Below are 17900 nucleotides of genomic sequence, written 5' to 3' on the forward strand. Positions count from 1 at the left end.
CGGCGGGAGGTACTACTTCCTCATTCACGGCCATTGCTCATTGATGCAGCAGGCCATGCTCCTCATGCACAGTAGCACTGGCGGAGCAGAGGACAGTCTCTCTGCTGCTGTGCGAGTGGCTGGCTACTAAAGAGGTGAGTGGTGGTGGCAAATGAGCCTCACCAGAGCACTGTAACCTGGAGGAATATGACTGGGCAGAACTGAACTATATTGCAGTGGCAGGCAGCTGAGCTGGGGGAAGTTAAGGCCTACAACTAAATGGGGGCAACAATTAGCAGCAGACAGGGGCAAGTTGTGCCCTGGCCCATATATAGTTGTAGGCCTCTGAGAGGGGCTCAGGCCTGCCACAACTATGGGGGCAACTATTATCAGAGGGGCCTACCCAAACTATATGAAGCCCCTATATTTTGGGTAAGCCCCTCCTGTTAATAGTTACCGTACTTCCATTCCATATAGTTTGGGTAAGTCCCTCTGTTAATTGCCCCCATAGTTGTGGTAGGCCTGGGCCCCTCTCAGAGGCCTACAACTATATTGGGGGGGAGAAACTATTAGCAAAGAGGGGCCTACAACTATATAGTTCACCCCTTTCTGCTGCTAATTGTTGCCCCCGTATAGTTTGGGTAGGCCCCTCTGTTAATAGTTGCTCCCATATAATTGTTGTAAGCCTGGGTCCTTCTCAGAGTCCTACAACTATATGGAGGAGAAACTACTAACAGAGGCCTACCCAAACTATATGAAACACATACCTGTAAACCCCTCTATATAGCTTTTATTGCATAACCCATTAAGAAACATGACTTAAAGGGGTACTCCCACCCTAGACATCTTATCCCCTATCCAAAGGATAGGGGATAAGATGTCTGATCGCAGGGGTCCCGCCGCTGGGGACCCCTGCATCATTGCATGCGGCACCCACCTCTTTTTACACCGGTACCGCTGGAGGCTCTGAGTTGCGAGTCCGGGACGGAAGTCTGTGACGTCAGGACTCCGCCCCCGTGTGACATCACACCCATCCCCTCAATGCAAGTCTATGGGAGGGGGCGTGACGGCCATCCCATAGACTTGCATTGAGGGGATGGGCGTGATGTCACACGGGGGCGGAGTCCTGATGTCCCAGACTTCTGTCCCAGACTCGTGACTCAGAGCCTCCAGCGGTACCGGTGTAAAAAGAGGTGGGTGCCGCATGCAATAATGCAGGGGTCCCCAGCGGCGGGGGATAAGATGTCTAGGGTGGGAGTACCCCTTTAAACATACGCCCTGCAACCACTTCTGCAGTTTGAAGCTTCATACCTGGTGGGTCCAGGCTGCGATTAGCATCGCCAATTGACATCGTCAATCGGGCAGATTTTTGGCATTAACCCTTTTAAACGCTTAAATGGGAGATTTGGCTCCAGCTGGCTGATCAGATGGTGGAAGGGCGTCTGATCTGGGCTTCTTTATTGCAGAAAGCCATGGCAGGCTGCACTAATGGAGCGCCAATAACACTGATTTCTATAGGATACATGTAATGGTTTCCTATAGGAATAAAATTATTATAAGAAAAGTAAAGAGTGAATAAGCCCCTCCCAAATAAAATTGGACCATTCCCCCCCCCCTTCCTTTTTCAAATAAAATTATGTAAACAAATGTGGTATGACTGCGTGCGTAAATGTCTGAACTATTATATTGGGGTACTTAAACCGCAAGGTCGATGGCTTACACTTAAAAGAACACTAACGTCCAAAACTGCACATTCTTGGTCACTTCATATACAAAAAATTAATAAAAAGCTATCAAAAAGTCCCATCAAAATAGAATAGAAACCACAGATCATGGTGCAAAAAATTAGCCCTCATACAGCCCTGTATACGGAAATGAGAAAGTTATAGGTCTGTCTCACTTTTTACTGTTTGTGTAGTACTAAAAAATAAAATTAATGGGGGTGGGTCATGGGGGAGGTCTAGGGGCAGAGTCAGGGGCCTACAGGTGGAGTCGGTGGGGGGCCCACCCCGCCCCTGACTCCGCCAGGCCTTTAGCTGTGTAAGGGGCCCCAAAATGCCTGATGGCAGCCCTAGATGCAGTATTATAGTAGTTATATTTAAAATCTAACTGCTCCTTATATTGTAAATAGAAGCATTATTTTGTTCCTGTAATACTACCCCTTTTATAGAATTCCCATTTTTTATACAATGATATAACCTTTAGCAGTGCCTGTTGTATGCGGTGTGATCTTCTCCAGATGTAGCAGGAAATGTAGGGGGATCTAGCCCTGCATGTCCTATGCTGGTGAATGAGATGCATTGTGTTCAGTTCTCACAATGTTTATAATGCGGGTTGTTTCCTTGTAATTACAGTAATGAGCAGTGGCCCCTCCCCCGCTATACATCTGCACAACACCACCATTGTTCATCTCCTAAAATGGAGCAAATCTTCAGTGTGTGAATTATGCCCCCCCCAGGTCATTTTCCCCTCTAAAAAAGTGAAATGCAGAATGCAACTTTGTGGCTTACCTCTTACAGCAATAAATGTTCTTTACTGCCAATCCAAAGCGGTGTAGTTGTGTCACACCTCCCTGTTTGCCTGCCTATCCTCCTATGATACACCCTAAGCCCCTGAACAATCCCAAGCATGTGCCATACGTTAGAATTACAGCGCAAGCCTGGTGAGCTTGACTGCTCTGGTAGGGGCTCTGCAGACTCTGTGTGGTGCCTGAGAGCCCTGGCTGTCCTTTATACAAGGAGAGAGGTGGGCACCCTAGTGTCCTGGCCACTCCATCGACTCTTTTGGACCAACCTTTTTTCTTTTCTTTTCACTATTGCAGCCATGGACCTACTGTGTACAAGTGCCATTACTCTGAGCTCAACCATCGCTGTACAACACAGATAGCAGTTGCAGATGTAATTTCATGAGGGGAGATTTATCAAAACCTGTGCAGAGGAAGAGTGGTGCAGTTGCCCATAGCAACCAATCAGCTTGCTTCTTTCATTTTTAAAGAGGCCTGTTAAAAATGAAAGAAGTGATCTGATTGGTTGCTATGGGCAACTGCACCACTCTTCCTCTACACAGGTTTTGATAAATCTCCCCTATGGAGACAGATTCACTTTAAGCAACATTACATCCCCCTCCTCTCCTACATCTTTGTTTCTATTCATGAAGCTAAGCATGAACTCAACAATATGACCTATTCCCCCCCCCCCCCCCCCACTACTTTATGTTGCGGCCATGTGGTTTAAAAAAAATAAATAAAAAATTCCCAATGAGTCTGCACTCAAAACTCCACAATGACGAAGTAAAACAGGATGTTTAGAAATCCTTACTAATTTATTAAAAAGCTATTTTATTACAAAAAACTTAAATCTAGCAGTGACCTAAGTATTCAGACTCTACTCAGGATTTAGTTGAAGCTCCTTTGGGAGGGATTACAGCCTTCAGTCTTCTTGGGGATGATGCCACAAGGTTTGCCCCATGGATTTGGGGCTTTTCTTTGACCCACTCTGAGGTTCAGAACACTCGATCAGGTTTTCATAAAAAATATCTAGGTCTTTCTCTCAACCCTGACCATTCAGCTTTCTCTCAACCCTGACCAGTCTTTCTGCCCCAGTTGCTAAAAAAACAACCCCATAGCATTTTCTCAGGACATACCCTGAGTAAAGGAAAAGTTGACTAGTTGCTCATAGCAACCAATCAGATTGTTTTTATTAGAGGCATTTTTTTTATTTTTTTTTACAAATTAAAGTGATCTGGTTGCTATGGGCAACTGGCCACCTTTTTTTCTGTACAGGTTTTCATGACTCTCCCCAATGATGCTTATAATTGAAACTAGAAAGTCCAATCATTGTTTAATCAGACAAAATAGTCTTGTTCCTCACAGTTTGAGTTCTTTTTAAGAGTTTTTATTTTATTTTATTTTTTTTAACTGAGGAGCAGCTTCTTTTTTAAAGCCCAGGTTGGTGGAGTGCTGCGGTGAGGGCTGGCCTTCTGGAAGTTTCTCTCATCTGCACACAGTATATATGGAGCTCAGCCAGAGTGACCATTGGGTTCTTGGTCACCTCTCTTACCAAGACTTTTCTCCCCCCTTTATTTAGAGTGGTGGGACAGTCAGCTTTAGGAAGAGTCCTGGTTGTTCTAAACTTCCATTTATAAATTATGGAGGCCACTGTGCTCTTCTCCAGATCTTTGTCTCCCCTCAATCCCATTCTGAGCTCTACAGGCAGTTCTTTCCTCCTCATAACTTGGTTTTTGCTCTGATATGCATTGTCAGCTTTGAGACCTTATATAGACAGGGCCATGTTTTTCTAAATCCTGTCCAAACAGCTGAATTGACCACAGGTGACTCCAATCAAGGTGTAGAATCATCTCAGAGATGATCAAGAGAAATGGGAGGAGCCAGAGCAAAATTTCAATTGTCATAGCAAAAGGCCTGAATACTTAACATCCATGCAAAAAAAAAAAATATTTTCTTTTCTACAATTTTTCTACAAAATTTCTATTTTAGAACAATACCTCACCAATGTGAAAGGGTCAAAAACTTTCAGAAACCATTGGAACTCCATTATATGGTCTCAAACAGAGTGTGTCAATTCAGACAACATATGGAGCCATGGCAATGCTATGATCCCTCAACCTGCATCGTTCTTGTATCATTCATAAGGTCCTCTCTTAATAAGCGCATTCACTAGATATTCCTATCAATCATATCCATGAGTCAAGGTGTTGATGGCACACCTAGCAGTGCAGCAGCTATACAAGCCATTTATCATGCTTTTCCAGAGGAAGATGGAAAAGCATATTTAATCTCCTGCCAGGGATGGTCTAATGGAGTCCTTTCCAAGTATCATCACTCTACAGCAATGACAGAAATCATACTCCCAGCAGAACCTACCACCATGAGTTATGATTCAAGAGCAGCACATTTAAAGGGTCTCTCTACCTCTGAAAATCATTTTTCAGTCTCCATATAGAATTAATCTACATAAAAAATGGAACACTGTGTACAGACATTACTTATCCTGTACTGATCCTGAGTTATATCCTGTATTATACTCCAGAGCTGTACTCACTATTCTGCTGGTGAGGTCACTGTGTACATACATTACATTACTTATCCTGTACTGATCCTGAGTTATATATCAGACAGGAGGCTCATATCTTATGCATTAATCTTTCTTTATTAATGCCCATAGCAGAATATTCACTATTCAATTAAACGTAATGGAGAAAAAACTTCAAAACTACAACTCCCAGCAGTCCTTGGGGCACAATAGCCACTCCTATCCCTGTAGCCCCTATATAAGGACTGCCTCTTCATCTAACTTCCTCTTTCTTTCTGCTCATAGCAGCATACAGATAAGAGTTCCTTACAGTGTTTTACTATTATAGCTTATTCTTACTTATATATATATATATATATATATATATATATATATATATATTGGCTCAGCGTATGTGGAACTATTACGCTGGTTCACTTTTGTTTATAGGTTATATATATGTATATATATTTCTGCCTATAATTCGCCCGCTCTTTCACCTTCATTCCTACTTCTTTTACCGGAGAATTCCGGTGCTTTACTGACTACTCCCCTCTGGTTCCCTTTCCCTTCTTCCTTCAGTGGTCGCCATTTACCGGCGCCGACATTTTCTGCTTCTCCTTCATCCTCTTTTCGCGCGCGCGGGCGAGGGGCGTGCCCTTCAACGCAGACCGCTCTCTCTCCACGGCCTGCGATTGAAGAGTGGGCGTGCCTTTACATTTAGTCATTGGAGGGCGCTCCTGCGTCCTCCAATCATAGCCCTAGGGACGTAGTCTCGCGAGACTTCGTCCCTGAGTGCAGAGGCTCTCGTTCTCCCCTCCCAGCGCAGCGCCAGTACAGCACTAGCGGTGTGGAGGACGGAGCCTGTAATCTGCTATCAGGTCTTACTTAGTCTTGCTATTAGCTTCTGGGAGACAGAATTTATTCTGTATCCCCTGATTAGATAACTTATTTTTAGACTTACCCACCTATATATTTTAGTCTAAATTGCTACATCATGGCTGAGGAGCCCACATCTGCTCCCCCTAGAGGGGATGGCTTTCCCCTAGACTCGGCACAGTTTATGACTGCCAGCCAAATCCAGGACCTTATTAATAAATCGGTACAAGCGGCCCTAGCTTCTGCCATGGTACCTTCTGGGTCTCAATCCTCAACCCACATGATGTCAGCCCCACCACCTCAGGGCGGTGAACCGCCTCTCAAAAAAGGCAAAGCTTCCCAGAAAAGGAAGCATGTCTTGGCGGCATCCGACTCCCCGACAGGGGAAGAAAATAATATGTCCCAGGCAGCTCCTACCCCGACCTGCCAACCCCAACATCCCTCAGACTCCACTCGACCCCTGGGCCTCGGGGAGTTAAAAGGGAAGAGGCAAAGGTCCGCTAGACGGTCCAAACCCAATTCGTTCGTAGATTCCTCAGATGAGGATTCGTCTGCTCATTCAGATGAAGCTGACGATGATGAGTCTGAAGCAATGGACGAGGATGTGGGGGACACTGCGTTTGATACCAACGCAAACCCTGCTACGCAGGACGAGATTATCCTAGACGCACTAGGTGAGCCGTTCTTCCACCCTGACGCGATCTCCCACCCGAGATCTGGTGACTGGACCCCACTTCCCCACGTATCGCAATAAGTGGAATTTTGGGCACGTAAGTCCTTGGACAAGGCGAGCCGCAATAAATTAAGGGCAGAGTGCCCCAGACCCTTTGTACCACATAAGGTGGTTAATACCCCGGAGGTGGACCCGGTCTTATCAAAGTACCTCATGAAATCAGGTAAATTCCCCAAAAAGGGGATTGAACGCTCATTTCGGACCATCCAGGAACGTATCCTGGACCTGATTGGTCCCCTTACAAAAATTCTAAACCTGTCTGAGCAGGCGGCAGCGACGGACCAACCTGTTGATCTCCGTCAACTCCGCGGATGGGCACAAAGGGCTATTTGCCTAGCGGGCAGCGCCAACACCACCTGCTCAATAGAGAGAAGGCGCTCTATCCTCATGCGCCTTGATCCACAATTGTCCCATTTAGCTGAGACCGAGCCTGGTCCTTCCGCGGAGGGGTTGCTGTTTGGCGATAGCTTAGTGAAAGACATAAACAAATTTGTCGGGCTTTTCACTAGCTTAGATAAGGCCCAGTCGTCCCTAAAAAAGTCTGGGACCAATAAAATTTTTCCCCGGGCCGGCAGAGGTAAAGGCCGATCTGCCGGCCGCGCTCCTACCTATCGGCCACACGGCAGACAATCTGCTCAGTCACAATACCATCAGGCTCCTCCCTCCTACACCATGCCAGTGGCACAGCCGGCGCCATTCTTCCCACCCCGTGGCAGGCCCTGGCGCGGACGTGGTGGACGTGGTTACCCCAGATCTAGACCCCATACCGGTGAGTACACTCTATATTCCACACTCTCGTATACCAGTGGGGGGACGTCTGAGGTATTTTACCCACGCTTGGTCTGCGATTACGGCAGACGCGTGGATCCTAAATACGATATCGGGGTTCGTAATCGAACTCCAATCCTTGCCGACGATGGGCATTATGCCGACCCCTATCAGGTTCTCGAACCAAAACGTTGCTCTAATAGACAACGAAATAAGGGATCTCCTGGCCAAACAGGCAATCCAGGAGGTAGTCCACTCCTCTCCAGGTTTTGTAAGCAATCTCTTCTTAGTAAAGAAAAAAGGGGGCGGTTACCGCCCAGTGATAAACCTTCGAGACCTCAACCAGCATGTCACTTATCGACATTTCAAAATGGAAGGGATTCATTTCCTTCGGGACCTCCTTCATTCCGGAGATTGGCTCGTGAAGGTGGATTTAAAAGACGCCTATCTCACCGTCCCGATACACCCAGAGTCTCAACCCTTTCTCCGTTTTCTCTGGAAAGACCGAATGTGGCAATTTACTTGCCTACCGTTCGGCCTATCCTCCGCCCCATGGTGTTTCACCAAACTCATGAAACCAGTGGTGGCGTCCCTGAGGAGCAGAGGGGTACGTCTGATCATTTATCTAGACGACCTCCTTATCATGGCCAGCTCCAAAGCTTTGGCATCTCTCCACATGGAGTGGACGTTATCACTATTGCACGACCTAGGGTTCATAGTCAACCGAGAAAAATCGGTTCTAACCCCGGCCCAAGAGATGGAGTTTCTGGGTTTTTTGGTAGACACCAATCATGCCGTCCTCCGTCTTCCCAAGGCCAAACTAGCCCTGATACGCAAAGAAATCAGGGCGATTTTGCGCAAGGGTTGCTTATCCTTACGGATCCTGGCGCGCCTAGTGGGTCTTCTGGCAGCCTCCATCCAGGCTATATTTCCAGCCCCATTGCACTACAGAGCCCTTCAGAGGCTCAAGATCATGCACCTGAGGCAGGGCCTCAGATATGCAGACGAGGTTCCCCTCTGTCAGGCGGCCACCGAAGAATTGCACTGGTGGCTTCGTCATGCCGTCGAATGGAACGGCAAGACCATTTTCATAGACCGGACATCATCATAGAGTCGGACGCGAGTCGTCAGGGCTGGGGAGCCCGTTGTGGAGCGGATTCCACAGGAGGGACATGGTCCGTCTCGGAAACTTCCCTGCATATCAATGCCTTGGAACTTCTAGCGGCGTTCTTTGCCGTCAGGAGTTTTCTTCCACATGCGTCCAATTGCTGTGTATTACTACGCATGGACAACGTAGCGGCGGTTCAGTACATCAACCGCTTGGGGGGCACCAGATCCAGAATCCTTGCGGATCTCGCGAAAGATTTTTGGCACTTCTGCCTAGCCCGCGACATTGTTCCGATAGCGGAGTATATCCCAGGGGTCTCCAATTCGGTAGCCGATTGGAATTCCCGCTACCTCCTCGATTCCAGCGACTGGCGTTTGAATTGGTCCGTTTTTCTGCGGTTGAGACAGCTTTGGGGTCCGTTCTGCGTGGATCTCTTCGCTTCTCGCCTCAACCATCAACTGCCATGTTTTTTCAGCTGGAGGCCGGATCCGGAAGCGTCTGCGGTAGACGCTCTCCGCCAACCTTGGCCGGAGGGGATACATTATGCGTTTCCCCCGTTCCAGTTAATACCCCGGGTTCTCCTACATACTGCGAACCTGAGGGCGACGGTTGTGCTGATCACACCCTGGTGGCCGACACAGCCGTGGTTTCCTCTCCTCCTGGGGATGACCGTGGATTACCCCAGGCTGCTCCCTCACTCCCCGCATCTCCTCACCAATTCGACCAAGGGTCTCCACCCGCTAGTAGTGGAGGGGAGCCTAACTCTCCTAGCGTGGTTGGTTTCGGGGTCCCGGACGAGGATAACGACCTTTCAAGATCGGCTAGGGATCTCCTCGCCTTGGCCTGGGCCCCCGGGACTAGATCGGCATATCGATCAGCCTGGAGACTCTGGGTTCGTTGGTGTGATCAACGGCAGGTTGATCCCGTACATGCACCTGTGTCGGTAGTGGTCAACTATTTGGCAGATTCTTTTGAATCTGGCAAATCTTTTAGCTCCATCAATGTGTACCGGTCGGCTATTTCAGCTTATCATTGCCCAGTGGACTCTTTGCCGGTTGGCAAACATCCGCTTGTCTGTAGGCTTTTGCGCGGCATTAAATTTAAGCGTCCCCCGCGGCCTCGATACCAGGCGACCTGGGATGTTTCCAGGTTACTTGATATGTTTTCTACGTGGGAAGATAATAGCAATCTCCCCTTGAAGCTGTTATCGTATAAACTAACTGTCCTCTTATGCTTGGTTTCTATCAAGCGTGTCTCGGACGTGAGGGCATTGGACATCTCTAGGCGACAATTCTCGCCTCAGGGGGTCAAGTTTGCTGTGGTCCGTAGAACCAAGACGGGTATCCAATCAGTTTTTTACCCATTTTTCCCTGCGCATCCTCTGATCTGCGTTGTCCGTTGCCTGCAGGCATACGAATCGCGGACTGCAGATTTGCGATCTACGGATTCCTCTCAACTGCTGGTTTCTTACGTCAAACCTCATCACCCGGTCACTTCCGCTACTTTAGCACGCTGGGTACGTTCTGCCATGGAAATGGCGGGCATAGACATATCCCTGTTTGGAGCCCATTCATCCAGGGGCGCTATGGCTACTAAGGTGGTCACCTCAGGGGGTTCCCTTTCTGATCTATTAATGGCAGCCGACTGGTCTTCCGAAACCACTTTTCGCCATTTCTACTTCAGACCGGAGGAACATGTCTCCATGTCTGTTTTATAGGGCTTGTCAGGTTATGTTGTCGCATGTAACTTAGCTAGTTTTGTTAGCTTTGAACTTGCATAAGATATGAGCCTCCTGTCTGATATATAAATAGAGATTTTCCTAGCTTGTGACGGAAAATATAAGTTATATGAAGACAGGAGGCGAGTATCTTCCCTCCCTACCCACCCTATTACGTGTCTTTTGTTCTATTCTCAGGTTACTGAACGAAGATGGTGGATCCAGGTTGGCGGTTGATACGTTCGAACTAATGTTCGGGTTCCTTGGTCCCCGTTGGGACGACATCTGTCTCCAGAAGTTAAAGTCCTTCGGCTCCCGTTGGAGCGAGGCGGCGCCCTGAGGTCCTAAGGGTCTAGGGCCGGTTGGAAGACCATTCCGGTTACTGTGCAGCAGGCGAAGGAGATTACCAATCGCTGTTGGTGTCCGGTGTACGGATGACCTGTTGGTCCAAATCGTTTTTTCTTACCTAGGGTCTCTGTTGAGACACAATTGGAGTTTGCCGGTGGATCTTCGACACCTAAGATATCGGGCCGGCTGGCTGCGACGTCGGAAGATTGCGGTGCTGATCAGTTATCATCTCTAGTCCAGTGCGGCGGTGTTTCGCATGAAGAAAGAGGAAGTTAGATGAAGAGGCAGTCCTTATATAGGGGCTACAGGGATAGGAGTGGCTATTGTGCCCCAAGGACTGCTGGGAGTTGTAGTTTTGAAGTTTTTTTCTCCGTTACGTTTAATTGAATAGTGAATATTCTGCTATGGGCATTAATAAAGAAAGATTAATGCATAAGATACTCGCCTCCTGTCTTCATATAACTTATATTTTCCGTCACAAGCTAGGAAAATCTCTATTTATATCCTATATTATGCTCCAGAGCTGTACTCACTATTCTGCTGATGGACTCACTGCATACATACATTACATAATTGTAAACAGTGGGGGAGATTTATTAAAATCTGTCCAGAGAAAAAGTTGCTGAGTTGCCCATAGCAACCAGATCGCTTCTTTTATTTTTGAGGAGGCCTGTGAAAAATGAAAGAAGTGATCTTTTACTCTGGACAGGTTTTGATAAATCTCCCCCAGTGACTTTAATAGCAGAATAGTAAGTGCAGCTCTAGAGTTTAATACAGAATGTAACTTATAATCAGTAAGTGTCACTGTCATTTGTAAAAACGTGACATGTTGTCCAGATATGTCTAAAGTTTAGATCACACCAGGTCTCCATCCTGAAGCCTCCTGCAATCGGAAGTAACAGCCGGGTGAAGTGTGCTGCAGCGTGCACTTTACTCCCTGGCTGTCAATCAGATATAGCTTATTCCCCATAGACTCTAATGCAGTGAATGAGTTGGAGGGAGTGGCCAACCGGGGAGGGTTATACAGGGGTGTGGACATTTTTTTTTAAATCTACTTGTCCAAGGGACTAAAACGGAGCACACTACTTGTCCCTCATGAAAATCCACTTGTCCTGGTACATAACATTATTTCAACCAAAATAGTCTGTAAATAAGATCTTTATTAATAGAAACTTAATAGGCAGATTAGTACGTCAGACCATTAGGTGGATAAGTAAGTCCGCCCCATCAAGTAGGTAGTCCCCCCTTCAGGAAGGTATGTCCCTTTATCAGGTAGGTATGTCCCCTCATCAGGTAGCCAGGCATGTAGGGCTCCCCTAGTAAGTAAATAGTGCCCCATATAGATCTGTCACCCCACTTGGTAAGAAGGGCGGGCTTCCCCAGTAGGCAGACAGACCCCCGCATAGATATGTTCCCCCATTAGGTAGAGCTCCCCCATATGTAGACAGGTCCGCAGATAGATATGACCTCCATCAGGTAGGGCTCCCTAATAGGTAGTCAGACCCCCAGATTGATATGACCCCCCCCCCCCCCATCAGGTAGGGCTTCCCAGTAGGTACACAGGCCCTTAGACAGATATGACCCCCCCATCAGGTAGGGCTCCCCAGTAGGTAGACAGGCCCCAGATAGATAAAACACCAATCACTGATGGGAGTCATATCTATCTGTGGGCCTGGCTACCTACTGGGGAGCCCCACCTGATGATTAGGTAGGGCTTCCCAGTATGTAGAAAGGCCCCTAGATAGATATGACCCCGGCAGGTAGGGCTCCCATTTAAACAATTATACCACCTAAGTCAGTGTTCTTCAACCAGGGTACCTCCAGCTGTTGCAAAACTACAACTCCCAGCATGCCCGGACAGCTGAAGGCACCCTGGTTGGGATGCACTGCCCTGAGTAGATAGGTTAGCCCCTAATGGTAGGCAGGTCCTCCCTTATATAGTAAGTAGCCAAGTTTGAGTAGGTAATTCACTTCTACTTACATCTCCCTGTTCCCTGCAGGGACTTGATGGCGGAGGTGCGCGCAGTGAGTGACGTCACTCACCGCGCGCACCTCCACTGGGAAGGCTCGCTATAGGCTGCATCATGTGGCTGCGGTCTATAGCAGTTTAGTGACGAGGTAAGACAGTCTTGCCCCGTCATATGTGAATTCTTCTGGCATTTAGCGCTGTTTGCCTGAAGAATTCACCTGCCCGGCGCCCGGAACTGCATGCCCCGGGTAGTCGGGCGATACAATTCCCACATCCCTGGTTATAACACATAATCACAGCGGGTCATGAGTGAAACCTGGCGCGATCTAAACTTTTGACATGTCTGGACAACATGTTAAAAGTTTTTCCAAATGACAATGAAGCATTAAAAAGGGGTACTCCGGAGAAAACAATGATTTTGTTTTTGAATCAACTGGGGCCAGAAAGTTAAATATATTTGTAAATTGTTTTAAGGGTTTGTGTAAGGGGTGGACTATGAGGTGCTGCAGCCCCTGAGGTGGACTGTATCTAGTGAAGTTCTGCAGCAGCTTACAGCTGCTGAGGAAAGACAGTCCATAAGGCAGTCCAGAAACGTGTCCAGCCATAATTGATAACCACAAGATCACCAAAGACCACCATATGTGACTTTTATTGAGTTTATACACTGGAACCCTACCTGTCTGCCATCTGTCAATCACATCCTATGGGACAGTTATCCACGAGGACACCACCAACATCTTCCCTTACCGCTTTCTCTACTATCTCCGCACCTAAGTCCCGATTTTAGCAATGCTCAAGTGCGGGCCTGCATACATAGCCGGCCAGAGAGACTACTCTACATCCACATATTGGGGGAGATTTATGAAAACCTGTACAGTGGAAAAATTGCTGAGTTGCCCGTAGCAACCAACCAATCAGATCACTCATTTTTCAGAGACCTCTTCAAAATGAAAGAAGCGATCTGATTGGTTGCTATGGGAAATGCAGCAATTTTTCCTCTAGACAGGATTTGATAAATCTCCCCCATTGTGTCTGGTAAGATACTAACTGATCAGAAGTGAAAGTATCCAGAATTACTGACTGACTGTCTAACTGCTGCATTGGCAAAGAGATCTACTAAATGCGGACATCATTATCTACTTTAAGGAGCAAGCGAACGCACTGGCGTCCCGGTCCGGACGGATCTGATGCCGCCCATGTCAATGCACTTTCTTACGGAATAAAGCAATCTATGAAGTAACCAAACTGGTGAGTGCCACTACGCTTTTTTCTTTACCTGTATCTTATCTACTTTAATGTAACGATACTGGGGGAGATTTATCAAAACCTGTGCAGAGAAAGAGTGGTGCAGTTGCCCATAGCAACCAATCAGATTGCTTCTTTCATTTTCCACAGGCCTCTTTAGAGGCCTGTGGAAAATGAAAGAAGCAATCTGATTGGTTGCTATGGGCAACTGCACCACTCTTCCTCGGCACAGGCTTTGATGAATCTCCCCCACTAAGTCTTTTACAAGTAAATGCTAGTCACTTGTATTACTGAGCGTAGAGATCTCTCATTAGCTACGGGCAAGTGCTGAGTATTTGGCGGCAGCACTATTGTTATTTAATTCCGGAATAAAGACTGCCTGAAGGAATACTCATTGCCTTCATACAGGGACTAGAGGTCCCAGCATGCAAAATTAATGTATGCAAAAAGACTATTTTTTCTATATTTTTCAGTAGTATTATTTCTCCATATAACTACCAGATCTGTATTAATTTACATTTGACAGACTTATTTAGTGGTCTTATCTATTATATTACATGAAGCACTAGTGGAACAATGATATTATTTTACAGTTTTAAATAAATTGTAGGATTTTATTATTTATCCTTGACTTGGATTCCATATAATCTTGAGCGCCATACTCTCATTTACGGTATTCATATTGCGCCATACTCTCATTTATTCATATTGTCTCTCCTTTGAAACACCGTGGGTATAGGTGTTTTGATGGCCTGCTCGGTTAGTAGTGTATAGGGACTTAGTGAGCCTTCCCATTTCACCTAGATTTGAAAATTACTTCTACTTAAAAATCTTAATCCTTCCAGTACTTATCAGCTGCTGTATGGCACCAGTGGAATTAAAAGAAAAATGTTTCCCCGGAGTAACCCTTTAAGGAATGTAATATACACAGTGACTCCATCAGCAGAATAGTGAGTACAGCTCTGGAGCATAATACAGGATGTACCTCGGGATCAGTACAGGATAAGTAATGTAATGTATGTACACAGTGACTCCACCAGCAGAATAGTGAGTACAGCTCTGGAGTATAATACAGGATGTACCTCGGGATCAGTACAGGATAAGTAATGTAATGTATGTACACAGTGACTCCATCAGCAGAATAGTGAGTACAGCTCTGGAGCATAATACAGGATGCACCTCGGGATCAGTAAATGATAAACAATGTAATTTATGCACAGAGTGACTTAACATGCGGATACAATCTGTCTGTAAACTTTAACAGCAACCACATGAATCATTTTTGAACACTACTTTGTATAGGTTGGCCATTATTTGAACCCCCCCCCCCCCCCCCCCCCAACATCTAAAATGAATGGTCCCTACAGCTTCTTTGTCCCCTTACATACTGGGGGGGGGATTTATACCCTTATCACTTTAGTATTTGTAAGTTGAGCAGATGAAACCCCCATTAATGACTGTAATGCTTTCAACAGGAGCACACCCACCCTGGATTGGGTTTCAACTCATAAATCCAGATAGAGAAGTGTGGTTTTTAACTCACAGAACACGTTTCTACTTGGCGACCCAAGTACTCTCCACTTTGGGTCCTAAACGCTTCCACTTCTAAATAATATTACAGCTGATGGTGAAAGATTTAAAAATGAAGAAATTGGCCGGACACTGCTACAGCCAATGATTGGCGGGAATCAGGAGGGGCATGTATGACTTTTTTTTACCAAACCTCTAGCCAAAGTATTTTCCTGGACAACCCTTTTAGGAGATGGGGCCCAAAACTTTTGTCTATATAGTGTATGTTCCCTGTCATACCCAGAAAAAAATAATCTTGGTGGATATTTGTAATAGTATACATATGGTAAGCTCCCAGAATGTAAAGTGAGTTGGAGCTAGAAGATGTCATGACCATAGGAACAGAAGGCAGCAGGTATTACATGTCATCCAGATGCCTATGATGGCATCACACATTGCCTGGATTAGAGGAGAACAAAGTCATTGCACCAGACTGAACCATCTGACAAAACAGCTAAGATAGTGTCATTGCGCAGGGCCTCCATGCCATCATTTTTTCAATGGCTTATACTTACAGGTAACTCTGCTTGAACAGCAGGTGATTGGACTTTTCATTGACATGGTAGAGAGGGAATGGATCAAATCCACCAATGAAATCAACTGAAAGAAATAAATGCTCAAAATAAAAGCAAAACCAATGAAATGGACATGCAGGGAATAAAAAGCAAAGGCGGGAGGAAAGATGGAAGAGATGGCAGACCAAGGATGGCATAAGAGGAGAAGCAGATGATTCAGTGAGGAAGAATGCAAGGTATGAATGACGCAGGATAATTTAAGGGGAATATATCCTCAAGGGCATAACTCTTAGGGATGGCTATGGGATGTATTATACTATAGATGACAGAAGGGTAGGGTGGAAAATTTAATGGAGACCAATAAAAAAAAGTGCATGATGGACTGAGGCCTGACTGTTACTTGTAAGTACCCTGGGCATCATAATAAGAGTGTCCTATACACTTCATAGGCAGAGGAAACTAAAATGGACAATTGTGACTGTTCCAAAGAGAAGGGGCTTATCAAGTGCATATCCCATCACTCACAGCCATCACAACCATTACTAAGTGGAATAGGAAGTGGCATAATGTAATGGCCTACATGAGTGTATACAGAGAGAGCTTGGTGTTAAACTTGCTCATATATACACACACACTTAAAGGGGTCTGTCCAAGTGAAATGTGCCCCTTGAAACCTTCACTTATGGACTAGCAAACTGATTACATTATATCTCTGTAATAAAAGGAGGCCGGGAGTACAAATCACATCTGTACAATCTATCAGATAGAGCAGCTCTGTCACTGTCAGACCATAATGATGCCGCTGCCTGGTGCTGGCAGGGGGTGGAGAGTCATTAAAGGTTTGCGCCTGCACCGCTGCCAGCTCCTCTCCACAGGATTTGTCAGGATAGGGAAGAGAAAAATGAATGTAGAAAATATTTGTCAACCTGGATTTCTAAAAGTAACATGGCACTGAACGGTTAACAGCTTGTGTCACACAAATGACCTACATTTCTACTAATGATCACTTCCAGTGTACAGGAGGGTGGGGGCTGGGGCTGAGAGGTGGACGAGGAGAACACATTGTAGTAGACTAGACAGCAGGTAGGATTAATATGACAACTGAAGTGGCAAGATTTAAGAAGGGCTGGGAAATATAGTTCTATTCTTGTATATAGGGGCAGTATTATAGTAGTTATATTCTTGTACATAGGGGCAGTATTATAGTAGTTATATTCTTGTATATAGGGGCCGTATTATAGTAGTTATATTCTTGTATATAGGGGCCGTATTATAGTAGTTATATTCTTGTACATAGGGGCCGTATTATAGTAGTTATATTCTTGTACATAGGGGGCAGTAATATAGTAGTTATATCGTACATAGGAGGCAGTATTATAGTAGTTATATTCTCTTACAAAGGGGGCAGTATAGCAGTAGCTAGTACATAAGTGGAAGTATTATAGTGGTTATAGGCTTGTACATGGGGCAGTGCAAGAAATCATATTCTTGTACACAGAGTACACTCTGATAAATGTGTCGTTCATAGGGGGCAGCATTATAGTAATTATATTCCTGTACATAGGAGCAGTATTATAGTAGTTACATTTCTGTACATAGGGGCCAATATTATAATAGTTATGTTCCTATACATAGGAGGCAGTATTATAGTAGTTATATTCTCGTACATAGGAGGCAGTATTATAGTAGTTATATTCTTGTATATAGGAGGAAGTATTATAGTAGTTATATTCTTGTACATAGGAGGCAGTATTATAGTAGTTATATTCTTGTATATAGGGGCAGCATTATAGTGGTTATATTCTTGTACATAGGAGGCAGTATTATAGTAGTTATATTCTTGTACATAGGAGGCAGTATTTTTGTCGTTATATTCTTGTGTATAGGGTCAGTATTATAGTAGTTATTTTCTTGTGTATAAGAGGTAATATTATAGCAGATACATAGTATTTATAGTCTTATACACAGGGGGCTGTACTATAGCAATTTCCTGATCATCCTATTTATGGGTTTCATCAGGTTGATTAAATTAGCTTGACC

At 45.5% G+C, this 17900-nt stretch overlaps 1 protein-coding gene and 1 long non-coding RNA gene across 14 annotated transcripts in view; one reads left to right on the top strand and one right to left on the bottom strand.

Annotated features, from left to right (window-relative positions):
• The window catches only part of NKAIN4 (sodium/potassium transporting ATPase interacting 4), an 89181-nt gene that overhangs the window by 850 nt on the left and 70431 nt on the right, over positions 1-17900 (bottom strand). For 10 of the 11 annotated variants that reach the window (XM_056548921.1, XM_056548924.1, XM_056548915.1 and 7 more), the window contains one exon: positions 15861-15945. The exons of the other annotated variant lie outside the window; for it this stretch is intronic. In XM_056548921.1, coding sequence (XP_056404896.1) covers positions 15861-15945 — 85 coding nt within the window. The remainder of the gene's footprint in view (positions 1-15860; positions 15946-17900) is intronic. 11 annotated transcript variants of the gene reach the window in all.
• LOC130296887 (uncharacterized) overlaps positions 13208-17900 on the top strand; it is a 28304-nt gene continuing 23611 nt past the window's right edge. For all 3 annotated transcript variants that reach the window (XR_008849328.1, XR_008849329.1, XR_008849330.1), the window contains exon 1: positions 13208-13779. This is a non-coding gene — a long non-coding RNA (uncharacterized LOC130296887). The remainder of the gene's footprint in view (positions 13780-17900) is intronic.

Source organism: Hyla sarda, chromosome 12, assembly GCF_029499605.1.
Source record: "Hyla sarda isolate aHylSar1 chromosome 12, aHylSar1.hap1, whole genome shotgun sequence".
In the NCBI taxonomy this organism is placed as follows: Eukaryota; Metazoa; Chordata; class Amphibia; order Anura; family Hylidae; genus Hyla; species Hyla sarda.